General features: G+C 40.8%; 1 protein-coding gene across 4 annotated transcripts in view; it reads left to right on the top strand.

The window, feature by feature from the left end:
* Positions 1 to 12,789, top strand: part of LOC109956239 (semaphorin-3F-like) — a 76,526-nt gene that overhangs the window by 50,728 nt on the left and 13,009 nt on the right. For all 4 annotated transcript variants that reach the window (XM_020593204.1, XM_020593203.1, XM_020593201.1 and 1 more), the window contains 7 exons: positions 399 to 492; positions 3,647 to 3,766; positions 4,013 to 4,152; positions 5,319 to 5,433; positions 10,029 to 10,098; positions 10,203 to 10,347; positions 10,590 to 10,812. In XM_020593204.1, coding sequence (XP_020448860.1) covers positions 399 to 492; positions 3,647 to 3,766; positions 4,013 to 4,152; positions 5,319 to 5,433; positions 10,029 to 10,098; positions 10,203 to 10,347; positions 10,590 to 10,812 — 907 coding nt within the window. The remainder of the gene's footprint in view (positions 1 to 398; positions 493 to 3,646; positions 3,767 to 4,012; positions 4,153 to 5,318; positions 5,434 to 10,028; positions 10,099 to 10,202; positions 10,348 to 10,589; positions 10,813 to 12,789) is intronic.

Genomic DNA, 12,789 nt, shown 5'->3' with positions numbered 1-12,789 from the left:
CTTTCATTGCTTGCATGCAGAGATGCCAAGTGCTATGAACATCAGTCATCCAGCCTCCATCCCAGGCTTGTTTTCACTGAGCTGGATTACAGGTGTCAGCAGTAGGTCTGCACAGCCACAGGCACCAAGAAGCTGAGAGATATTTGGCATGCAGCTTATTATGCTGAGAGAAGCAGCTCACAACATATTGTTTTTTACAGAAGAGTGGCATGGAGATGCATTTTCTCTGTGAACGCATGCTCATTATTCTAATATTTCATTTCTCATCAGGCTGTAAAGGTCCCGCCGGAGTCAGAGGGAGCACATGCACTGCCTCGTTTTCTCTACACAAGGGAATAACAGTGTCAAGTTGAAGATGCTGAATTTATTGTCATCTCCATATGATTTTTCCATTCCAGGAAGAAATCTTCCATTTGGAACCAGGCAAAGTAGAATCTGGGAAAGGAAAGTGCTCCTATGACCCGAAGCTCAACAGTGTGTCAGCTTTAATCAGTGAGTATCATCTGAGCTTGGTCACATGAGGACGTAGACACGGATGAGACAGTCCAGTCCAACTCTTTTTAGTCTCATCCCACATGGATTCTTTTATCTTCTCTTTTTTATTTGTCCTTCTCTGTGCTCACTGTCAAATTTGTTAACAGGAAATGCTTACCATCTGCCATTGATGTCCAGAAAGGCCAAGCCAAGTGTGCTCTTTCATTCTGTGCCTCTTTCTCACAGTTAGCTGCTTAGTGTAATCAGCCTAACCGTTAAGGAATTTTGCCTTGTTAGGGTGTAGATGGGCACAGTGGTATGTGCCTATTAATGTGAATCCCTTGAGAATCAATGACTTCCAGTTAAACTCCTTTTCAGGGCTTATATCACCATTTGAAAGTTTTCTTACTTCCATATTTATCAGGACTCATTGTGTGCAGTCTCACTTCTCTTGGAGACAGAGGTCCTCGCATGTTTTAATGGCCAAGCAATCACATACTTATATATTTACACACATATTTACAGTACAGTTAAACTAACAGGAAAGCCTGGAGAAACCTGATTTTTGATGCTTTCACTAAGGACGTTTACCAGATGTTTACCCATGCCAGACCACCAGCATCATCAAAGCACCAAATGACAGAAGAGATTTTGGATGTGTTAGATTATGTGCATGCACTTTGTGTTAAAATATGGGATTATTGTCCTAAAAAAGTCAAAGGACTAAAATATCTACAATAAAAAAGATGATCTGCTTTTTTTTTTAGGACAAAATCATATTTCTATCTTTATTCAGTACCTATCTGTAAATTTGTATCAAGGATCAGTCTGGATACTATAACATATCATCTGTTGTAGCATTCATGAAGTCAGCGTCCTCTGTCCCTTTGCCCAAGGTCACTTAGTCGGGTCCGGACCACACAGCTGCCACCAGTGAAAGGCGATCTTCACTCTGCAGGGTGAGACAGCAGGCGTAAATCACTGGCACTGCTTTCCCACATTAGCACAGTGCCAGCTGAACAGTATGGAACTGGTGCTGTCATCCGAGATAGATTCACTTCCCTCCTCCACCAGTTAGCATCATACAGGGGACAGTGTTGTTAGTGTTGATAAGGATTAAGAACCCTGTACCACAATAATAAATTTACTATTGACCACTAACTGCTCTGCTCTCCGCCACATTAGACATCCTATCATCCATGGACATTTTAATGAGTTGCCATCATTCTCTGCATAGCACTGCCAAGGGCCATGACATTGAGTATAATGATGGTAGGATAGTGGTTTTGTTTCCTCTGCTCAATCTCTACGGGCTCTAACAGTCACACCTGCTCTCCAGTGGGGGCAGCTGTAAGATCAACATATTGTCTTCTGTGATTAACAAGGCTGTTGTGTACATTAGTCAGTCTGCACACATAGATGTGCTCAAAGTTTGTCTTTATGGAGAGCATGTGAAGAGTGTTTAGGAATGTTTGGTTCCTGGTTTTTGTGACACTGTATAATATGTGCGTTCTAGTTTCTTAATGAATTTTTCTTATGTTTCCTAGAAAGACCTGTTTAAGTTCAAACTAATTACAAGGGCAATAGAAACAGTGAATGTAGAAAATCTCCACTCATTTAATTACATTTTTAAGAGCAGAACCAGAAACAGAACCTGAAATTTAGGAGAGGGGAAGTAGTTGGGAGGGGTTGACAAGCAGTTTCTGATTTCCACAGGAAGCTTCCTCAAAAAATGTTAAACTCCCAGTGACAGGAAAAACAGAGAGCTATTCTTTTCCAAGCAAGTACTCATTTAACATCGCAAACATAATTATCCGTTGGTCAAATGTTATTTTTATCTGCAACAGACCTTGACAGTAGACATTTTGACTGAGCAGGAAATGTACAGGTGGAAAGACGATACTTATGGCTCAGTGTCCTACAATAAGTTGGTCCAGTGAATCAACATGGGCCATCTCTAAGTGGAATGCACTCATCATTAATGTTATTAGTAGCACTTGTGATTTTGTGAAAGATAACACAATGTGAATGAAAAAAGACTATGCACAGCTAGAAAAGCGAAGTTCGTTTAGTGCACCTGCTGTGACTAAAACTTGGTTAAAATGTGCACGAACACAGCCAGTTAAATGGAACAAGTTGTAAGACAAGTGTAAGGGGCTGATTAAATAATGTTCCAAAAACTACCTGCAGTAGTAACCTAGCATTATTTATAGAGGTAAGGGGGGTGTCATTGCTAATTTCTGAAAATAATTCTCTCTAAGCACTGTTTGAAATAAGTGAATAACATTGTGTTGATTATATTGTTCTATAATACCAGGGCTAACTGGCCCTATTCTACAATACGTAGACAATACTGCTCTTTATTTTCATGTCTTCTGTATTGATCACCAGTTGTGACTTTTTGCCTGGGGCATGCAGCCTAGCCTCAGTCTTTTGAAATTAGCTGTACTGTATATTATATGCAGTATGTAGTCATCTTGTGCACATTTAGGACTTTCTGTCAGCTTCTTTTTTAAATGAATGATGGGCTTTTAAATATGTTTTGCCTTTAGAGTTCATTTTGCTAGCTACAGGTAATAAAATGTGCTAGTGACAGTCATCATTTTAACTAACAAAATTGAGAGTAGCCATCTTGAAATAAAAAGTGTACTTTTGTATTCTTCAGTTTGAAATCAAATAGTAATTGTTTTATAACTTAGTACTACAGTGGTAAATATGTGTTTTTTCATTGTCAATTGCATCCTGTACCTGACAGGAGTAGCAACAAAAAGCAGGAGGACAGGGCTTAGTGAGCAGTGAAATGGATGTTGTAATGCTCCTGTAATTAGTAAACATTTACAGCATCCCTCCCAGAAAACTTCCTAAAAAAATCACAGTTAGATATTATCGCTTTACAGGAAACTCTTGAGACTCGTAAGATAAAGTTTCATCTCATGTTGCAGCCTTTTGAGGATTGATGTTTTGCATCTTTAATTACAGTAACACCCTGGCCACTTTGTGTCTAAATGAAAGCAAATGTGTAGATACTCAGCTGCTGGATTCTGGAATGAACAGTCCAGAGATATTTGGTTCTAAATATACTTTTTGAAATAAAAGCCTTGATGCTTTATGATGTTGGGATAAAGTCAGAGTCAATGAGTTTCACTAAACTCTGCCGTTTTCTCTTTCTCAGATGGTGAACTATATGCTGCGGTCTATGTTGACTTTATGGGAACAGACTCGGCCATCTTCCGTACTTTGGGGACAAAGACTGTCATGAGAACAGATCAGTATAACTCCAGATGGTTGAATGGTAACTGTCCTATTTAACCTATAAATGATACACAGGGCTTTCATCCAGTTTCTGCAGTTTTCTTACATGACTTTTCAACACACACAGTCTAACCATGGGTCCAAATGTAAAGATGCTGGTGTTTGAATATGCTTACTGAGTCATTTATCAAGTTATAAACAGGAAATACTGAGAGTTTATAAAGGGTTTTGGGCAGATGTTTTCCCATATCCTCATTAAACTTCTGGCTATCTCTCCTCCCCACAGACCCCACTTTCATCCACGCACACCTCATCCCGGACAGCGCGGAGAGAAATGACGACAAGCTGTATTTCTTCTTCCGGGAGAAGTCGTCTGAGATGGGTCAGAGTCCTGTGACCCAGTCTCGTATAGGACGCATCTGCCTGGTGTGTACACAGTGAGGAACGTGTTTACTTTGGAGTGTAAACATAATGGAAAAAAAACCTGCATCCATATGAAAAACAGGCTAGAGTCCCCTGAGGCGAGTCACCCACTGTGTTTGAATGTTTACGGGTGCAGGACTTGTATTTGGCCAACGCTGACGTGCTGGAATCCACATGTGTCTTTAACCTTCCTGTCTACAATGCATCCCTCTGTCTGTGAGATTGCCCTCTGACCTCCGACCCTGTGATCCCTTGACCTCTTCTCCCTGGTAGTCCTAAAACACTGTTGAAGCTTTAGTGTACATAGCAGCAAAAACATAAAACCTCACCACCTTTAAAAAACTCATGTTAAGTAGACTTCCTCCACATACGCTTGTGTGACTTAGAAAAAGAAAGAGAGCAGAGCTATAAAAACAAATAACACAAATGTCCTGTGGGGTAACTATCTGAGCTGACAGTGTTTATTTGATTTGAGTTTTGCAAGGTTCCTTCTGGGTTTGCGTGCATGTGTATTATTATTATTAGAGCAGGTATATGAGTACGAGTATGAGTGAGAAAATGTGGCTTACGTGTGATTGTCGCCTCAGCTGTTCGCCACTGTATTTATTTGAGGGGGTCAGGCGCTGACCCGACACACAAACACTCATCCCCCTCTCAGTGGGCTCTGCTGCGGCCTCCAGAGACCCGCTCCTGTCATTCTTACTTCAACATACATCTGGATACTCTTACTGCCATTCTCTGCTCCCTGCACACCAAAACTAAACTTTACCATAGCTGTATTTACACTGAAAACATTTCAACTCCCAAAATGATATTCATCAGAAATGCACAGCCACTCTTTAAAATGAAAGATTAAATTATACACAAACCAAAGTGCAACATTCGCTGCTGGTTCTGGAGGCACACACTGGTTTCATCTCATTCTTACTGGGGTGAATTCTGGCCTCGCTCCACTGCAGATGGAAGTGTCTAAATAGGAAGCGCCAATGTTTACCATCACTACCACCACCCTTATTTTCTTTAGCTTCCTGGCTTTTCAGACCAACATGTACTGTGTGTCTGTGTGGGTGGCTCCACCTGGGTTTGTTTTCAGTAGGACAGAGGAGGATGTAAGCATGAGCGAGTGATGGAGAAACTGTTCTCTGTCTCCTCCACCTTCTCAAATGCAGAATGATGACGGAGGCCACTGTTGTCTGGTCAATAAGTGGAGCACCTTTCTAAAAGCCAGGCTCATCTGCTCGGTGCCAGGAGACGACGGCATGGAGACGCACTTTGATGAGCTCAGTGAGTACACAGACAGTTACATCTGCAAACTGAGATCATTCTGTGGTTCCTCACTCTGTGTTCAGTTGAAATGATCATCTGTAGGTTACTTGGTGTGGGTGTGGGGTGTTGCATAGACTTCATTGTCAATCAAATATGCTGCAAACCCTGTGATGTCTTTTCCTTAGATTTCTCTGTAGGTGCTGCTTTCCTTGTCAGTTCAGCCAAGGTTGCTATCACTGTTCTTCTGCCAGATTACATCCCACACATCTAGGGCTGCAACTAATGATTACTTTCACTACTGATTAATCATTTGGTCCAAGAAATGCTATAAAATAGTCAAAACAATTGCAAATAAATTGAATTCAAATAATTAAATGGAAACCACCTATTAGTTTGCCTGCTTCAAATCTGTGTTAACAAAAAATACAGCAGAGGAAAAGACAGTGAACTGGTTCATTTTGATCTATGGGAACTGAACTTTGAGCTAGCTCTTGTGAAGTGTGAACTTGCACAAAACTGATTACCATAAATGACTAAGAAAAGCATCAGTCGTCAAACTGGAGAAGGTACAAACAGAGAACTGGTTGTCGAAATTGTTTCCAATAAATTTTCTGTTGATTACCCAATCAACTAACTGACTAATTGTTTCAGCTGTAAACACACCATCTCCTTTACATTTGAGGAGCAGAGGTGTCTTTATGTTTTCTGTTTTATGTAAAGGTCATTTAAAAGCTTGCATTACTGTAGATATTAAAACAATATTGTGTCAATCAGTAAGATGGAGTAGTAAAATAAACATTTTAAAAACAGAAATACCACTATTGTCCAAAAGGAATAGTATTGTTAATGCATCCTTAGCAAAGAACTTTTATTACATCTTGATTTTTCTAAGAAACCAAACCTCTTCTTTGTGCAGTTAATCATTTTGACAGTAGGTATAAAATGGCAAAGAACAAGGACACAAATGACATTACTAGATTTATTTCAGACATTTTCATTTCCAGGTTCCTGTCATGTATAATCACATCTGAAATATTAAGTATAGAACAATCTACCACAGGGTCTGTTTCTACTGCGACACCTGCCAAGTGCACACACACACACACACACACACACACACACACTCACACCAGATCTCAGTCCATGGCCCATATGGCAGCCCACTCCCATTATATACTGTAGCCCATTCAGGATATTGTAAGGTCAGTGGTACACACAATCCCTCCACTGCAGATGTCATTTTCTTTTAAGATGTCTTAAACAAAAGTGTCTGTTACATGTGTGTGAGGGGGGAGTGGCTGATTGGTGTGCAGATCAGATCCCCAGCTGGAATGTGTGTGACTGCGTGAGCTCTCCAGGGAAAGCTCTGTCTCTTTCTGTCTTGCCAGTTTAAAATAGAGCCATAGAGTAGATCAGGGACCGATGTGTGAGGCTACTGTTGCTCTTGAACTAATCTCAAGAATGAAAAGTGCCATGCCTGTTGAATCTGATGGTAGATTTTTCCATCTTTATCTCACTGACACATTCCTTACTTTTATCTCAACCTGCCTGCAGTTCTAAAAGCTCTTTTGTTTTTACAGCTAACATTTATTTTTCCCCTCTTTGAACAGCTGCAAAAGTGACACACTGGGAAACTGCAGCCACTTCACATAAATGATGTGAAAACGGTTCTGGGCTTTTTTTTTTACCTTTACCAGCGAGGGTTCTGTCTTTACTGGACACAGGCCTGCTGTGCAGAGTGGTTCTTTGAGAGGGTTGGAGAGTTGTCACTGTTTGGCACTAATGAGGATTGTCAGAATATTGCTTGAATAAAGCTGTAAATGTATAGTGGACCAGGCTGGAGAATAAACAAGGATGTGGTATGAAAGCATAGATACTGTATGCACACAAAGAAGGATAAGACATGTGCACATGTCAGTTTGTAGAGCAGCTACCCCACCAACAACTCCTACAGAGGACACTTATTAGCTAAGGTTAAGTATCATGCTAATAGATTCACATTTAATATTTAGTTTATAAAGCTCTGTAGGTGAGGAGTTTGTCTTTACAAAAGAACATGAAGATTTTAGGATTTCATAAGGGCAAATGGGAAGATTAATGCAGGTAGGGCAGCGCTTGGCATTCTGTTTCCAGCAATTCCACGGGGTGCAGAACATACGAGGAACTTTTTATGGCCAGAATCCTCCCAAATACATCTGTGGTTTCCCTTCACTGTGCTTAGCTAAGCTAAGTGGCTGCTGACACATATAGTAGCTCCATATTTAACAGACAGCTATGAGACTATTGTCAGTCTCGTCATTTGCAGTAACTCTTGGCATGAAATCAAAAAAGTATATTTTCTAAAATGTGGAACTTTGCTTAATTCTACATATTGGGGCATGTACTACAGTAAGTAGGCACTGTTCTTCAGATGCATTACGGTGCACAACTGAAGATAGTTTCAAGCCATGCCACATTTTCACAGTTCAGCTGGTCATGCTTGAATTTCTTAAAATTTTAATAAAATAACTCTAAACTCATTATTGAGAAATGTCCAAACCAGCTGTATCCGCGGTAGTCTTATACAGAAAGACATTATGGCAATGCATGCCTGAGTGCTGAGTTTTTACAGCTGGAACATATAACACTTATTAGTTTTACCTGACAAGCTGAACCTAAATGACATGCCAAGTTTAAATGATTTTTTTACTTCGTAGCAGGCACAAGAACAGCAGATATTCCTGCAGTATAGATGAGGAAGGCTTTAAAAAATCTCTGATCAATAGGCAGAAGGACAAAAAGGCAGAGACCAGGAGATTAGAGTCAAACAGAGACAAAGGGAGATATACTAAATGAAACACAGAACACCCAAAGCCCAAAGGCTGATCAAGCAGGACTTTTTTTTTGAAAAAATGTGTTCTGAGATTTTATTGCCATACAAAAATAAGCCAGATAGTTGTGGAATCTGGCTCTTTCATAGCTGTTATTAACACACTGAATCCCTTAAAGCTAAGTCACCACTGCCCTGTCAGGACAGCCTTTATTGCCAATCAGACATCTTTTTTCCCACATGTTTTTCTGGTGCTTTGGCTGCAGTGGTATCTTCTCTGCATATGCACACACTTGTGTGCTCTTGTGTGTAAATCATTCATTTTTGTAGTGTAACAGCTGTATGAAATGACAAGGATCATCTGCTGCGTCACACCCACGACAGGTTGTCATGCTGTGTCCATGCTAACCTATGACCGTTCCACAGCTTCCACTGCGACAGCTGTGGAAGATGGCATGGTGGTGTGAGTGTGTGTGTGACTTTAGGGAATCTGGTAGCTACAGAGATATAAGCACAGTGTGCCTACTGTCACTCAGCTTGATCCTTTTCTCCAGGAAGCTCAGGGTTACAGACAGTCCCTAAAGGGAGGTAGGACTGATTCTCTGTGGACCCGGCAGTTCAAATTCAAAGACAGCGCTTACACTTTCCTTGTAACATTCTATCTGCACAGCAGCCTGACAGCTAATTTCTCACGCTGGTCTATATCGGACTGCAAGCACATAAATCTGACACAGGTATACTTGCACTTTTTTGCATCTGATCAGTTCTCCTCCTGTTTCCACACTTTCCAGACATTAATAATCACATTCTTACTGCATCTTTTCTCCCTCTGTCTCTCGCTTCTTGACTTTCTAAGAGGTTTTATCTTTACCCCACAATTGTTTATTTGTGCTCTTCTGGTTTAGGAGCACATTCTCTGTTTTGTCCTATTGTGAACATGCCTCCCGGGACAAGTATTTAGGTCAGGTACCAAAAAGGAGAGAGACTCTCGCCCATCACGTGTTTAGCTCTTCTTTGTCTATTGCTGTGGACCTTTCCTCAGTATCAGCAGGATCATCTAAATCAGGCAGCATCCAATGTCAGAGCCTTTTAGGACAGAATATGTCAGCATGCATAATTTACAGGCCGCTAGAATTGGCTTAAGAGTATATGAGTCAATTCTCCTCTGGGAGAGAAGCTGTATTTCTCTTCCCTCAAAGTGAAAGACATGAACGATTGGTGCAGGAAGAGGAGGATCCCTGCACATAATGTTTAAATTTTCCTCAGGAGAAGTCTCAGCAATCACAGTGGCCTTGTCTAGACTGTAGAGAACCAGACTGTCTGAATTCACAGCCTTACTGTTGAACACCAGTGTTTTCTGTTTGGTGCTTCAACTGATTTGACTTCAATGGTTAATGAAATAGCCTCTCATGGTTCTTCAGTGCCTATGTCTTATCTTGTCAATAAAGTCTTCACCTTGTGTTTCCATTCTGAGGCCATCATTCAGACTTACTTCCTATTTTCCTTTTGTTATTTCTATTAGACTGGTAGGTAATGTTTCTGCTCCCTTTAAGTTCTTTAGCCATGTTAGTGCCCTGACTTTTCAGTCAGTTAAATGATTTTTAGTTAAATATGTTAACTATTCTGAAAAATATCTGTCAAGGTTCAGCCTTTTAGTTAGTGCATCACTCCTGGGGAGGTTCAGACTTTCCAGCTAAGAGCTGTTGGACTGCCTGAAAGCTGCGTAAATATTAGTAAAGAAGAGCTTGTGCTGTGCAGCACTGTTCTCTTTACACTGATGTGATTTCTCTGTTGTCTCTTACAGGAGATGTTTACATACAGCCAACACAGGACACAAAAAATCCTGTGATATATGGAGTCTTCTCTGTCTCTGGGTTAGTGTGCTATTATGGATAGTGTCCAGTAGGCACAGTTTCTGTTGCTTTGTGAGATAAATTTGCCAGATTTTTTTCTCTTGTCCTCTTCTCCCACTTCACAGCTCTGTATTCAAAGGCTCAGCAGTTTGTGTCTACTCCATGGCTGACATCCGCATGGTCTTCAATGGACCCTTTGCCCACAAGGAGGGTCCTAGTTACCAATGGGTGGCCTACACGGGGAAGATCCCCTACCCCCGCCCCGGCACAGTGAGCCTCGCCTTATACTCACCCCACATGTGAATCCACCAGCAAGCTGGCATAATACGGACTTCTCTCTCAGTCTGAGCTCAAATAAAAACCACCTGGACAAAATGCAGACATCAGCATAATCAAAAGTCAAAATATTACAGAAAGACAGCCTTTCATATATATTTTTTCATGTGATTATGTCCTTTCCTTTCAGTGGTTTTGAATACACAGTAGTATTAATGCTTCTGTTTCTCTCTCAGTGCCCCGGAGGTACATTCACCCCCAACATGAAGTCCACTAAGGACTATCCAGATGAAGTGATTAATTTTATGAGGAATCACCCTGCCATGTACAATGCCGTGTACCCAGTACACAAGCGCCCCCTGGTGGTTCGGACCAATGTGGACTATGAGTTCACCACCATCACAGTGGACCAGGTGACAGCTGCAGATGGCAACTATGAAGTGCTCTTTTTGGGAACCGGTGAGTGTTTTATGCACTTTTAATTAGAAATGTTATCTGTTTACTTACAAAATCATCACAGATGTTTTTAGGGCTATTTTAAAGTGACTACCATGTACACAGTGCCAGTCTGAACTTATGAACCCTTTGATTAGGGTCAGAAAGGTCAGTGACAGTGTCAGAAGAAAGTTGAATAAGGGAGAAAAAAAATCCCTCCCTCTGAAATAAATCTCATGTAAGTAGAGGGCTCATCACCCCTACACTAATTTATCACTTAGAGAAAAGCATTCTTGCTAGGGGGTGCGACAATACACTTAGCTCACGAGACGAGATGATACACGATACTGGGTTTGGAAAACAAGATGAGATGATATTTTAACAGTGTTTTTAAGAAATCTTCAGTGATGAAACGTAAGAATGGAAAAATTGTCTACCCCTCAGTTGTATTTTGAAATGTTTTAACTAATCACATTATAATTAATGTAATGAATGTCACTTCAGTTCTACTTTCTGAATATGAATTGTCATATGTGTTATACCCCAGTTCTTTAATTGGACAGATTTGAATAAGAAAGGAGTCTGCCTTTCTTGATTTTAGTGCAGGTTTATTTAAAAAAATATATAAATAAAGACTACAAAACACGATCCGGGTTGTTCCTTCCTCCAGAAGGCTGTGGCTGCTGGAGAGAGAAGCTCCCGGAAACACAGAGCCTAATACATTTATCAGTTTTGGGCTAACCCCTTACACAGATGAAGTCCGTCCAGCAGACTCCATCTCTTATCTAGAGCTCTATAGTCTTGGAGCAGCTGCTGGGAGCAGCTGGTCATAACAAAATGAGGAATTCCATGTGTGTGTGTGTTGTTACGTGGTGCATAGCTAAAACATTCATTCAGACATAATTCTAACACAAGATTAATACAAGAAAACAATTGGTGTCAAGGTACACATTTCAGAATCAACACTGTCTTCTAAACTTGAAGCAAAGCAGACTAGAGCAGACTTTGAATCTTATTAAATTGCATTACTAACACATTAAAGTCTAAGACATTAATGTCGAATAATTATCTGACTGATTTATTCATTTCTAACATATGCAGTAAAAACAACAAAATGCAAACACTGTAAAATGGTTTGCCACAAACTCAGCTGACTGCCTTCTCTCCTGTAGGATTTCACAAGTCTCTTTAACTGTATAACTGTGCATGAACTATGCATGAGCTTCTAACTTCTAACTGAAGCTGTATGTGACCTTCTGTGCTATTTTCACCCTCACCGCCCCGGATGGTGACATCATCCAGCAAAGGCGTTGACCAACAGGGGGACGAAAGGGACGTGGACAAAAAGAAGACTCTTTTGTTTACCTTGTTAACATAAGCATTCACTGCTATTTAGTGTCAAATTTGGGCCACAGTTAACTCACCATAACGACACGCAACGCATTCTCATTAGTACTAGATGTTAAACGGTGTTTTTTATCTTTCAGTGCTGACACACTGGTGGTAGAATTGTTGCTAAGGTAGAGTAGGTTACATTAGCAGCATGACTAACCAAAACACAACCGAAACTCAGGGGCTGGAAATGTGAATGAAGCCCCTCATGTTGACTTGTCACAGCCATGGCTGTTTCATACCCACCTACGACACTCCCCCCTGCAACCCCTCACCCCCCGACCAATGCAGCTCTGTGCATTAAAACACAGCAGGGAGTTGTGTTTTTGCCAGACTAATGTGAACGTATTGTCAACTAATATATCCTAGCGTACAGCTAGGATATATTAGTTGAACACTGAACCTTTAATAAGGCTCCAGTGTGACAGCAGCAGCCACCACACTGTATGCAGCCCTTATATGTTGTATATATGACACCTCTTAACTGACTCCTTTGTTCATCTGTGCATTACGGGGAGGGGAGGAAATAAATGCATTTGTGTGTGATAGCAGATCACTGTGGAGGAATGTGTATCCTTTCATGTTGTCAAAGGCAGCCATTCAGCCCCC

This window comes from Monopterus albus, unplaced genomic scaffold, assembly GCF_001952655.1.
Source record: "Monopterus albus unplaced genomic scaffold, M_albus_1.0 scaffold18.1, whole genome shotgun sequence".
NCBI lineage: Eukaryota > Metazoa > Chordata > Actinopteri > Synbranchiformes > Synbranchidae > Monopterus > Monopterus albus.
Note: the sequence above shows the minus strand (reverse complement) of the source record. Positions and strands in the feature narration are given on the sequence as shown.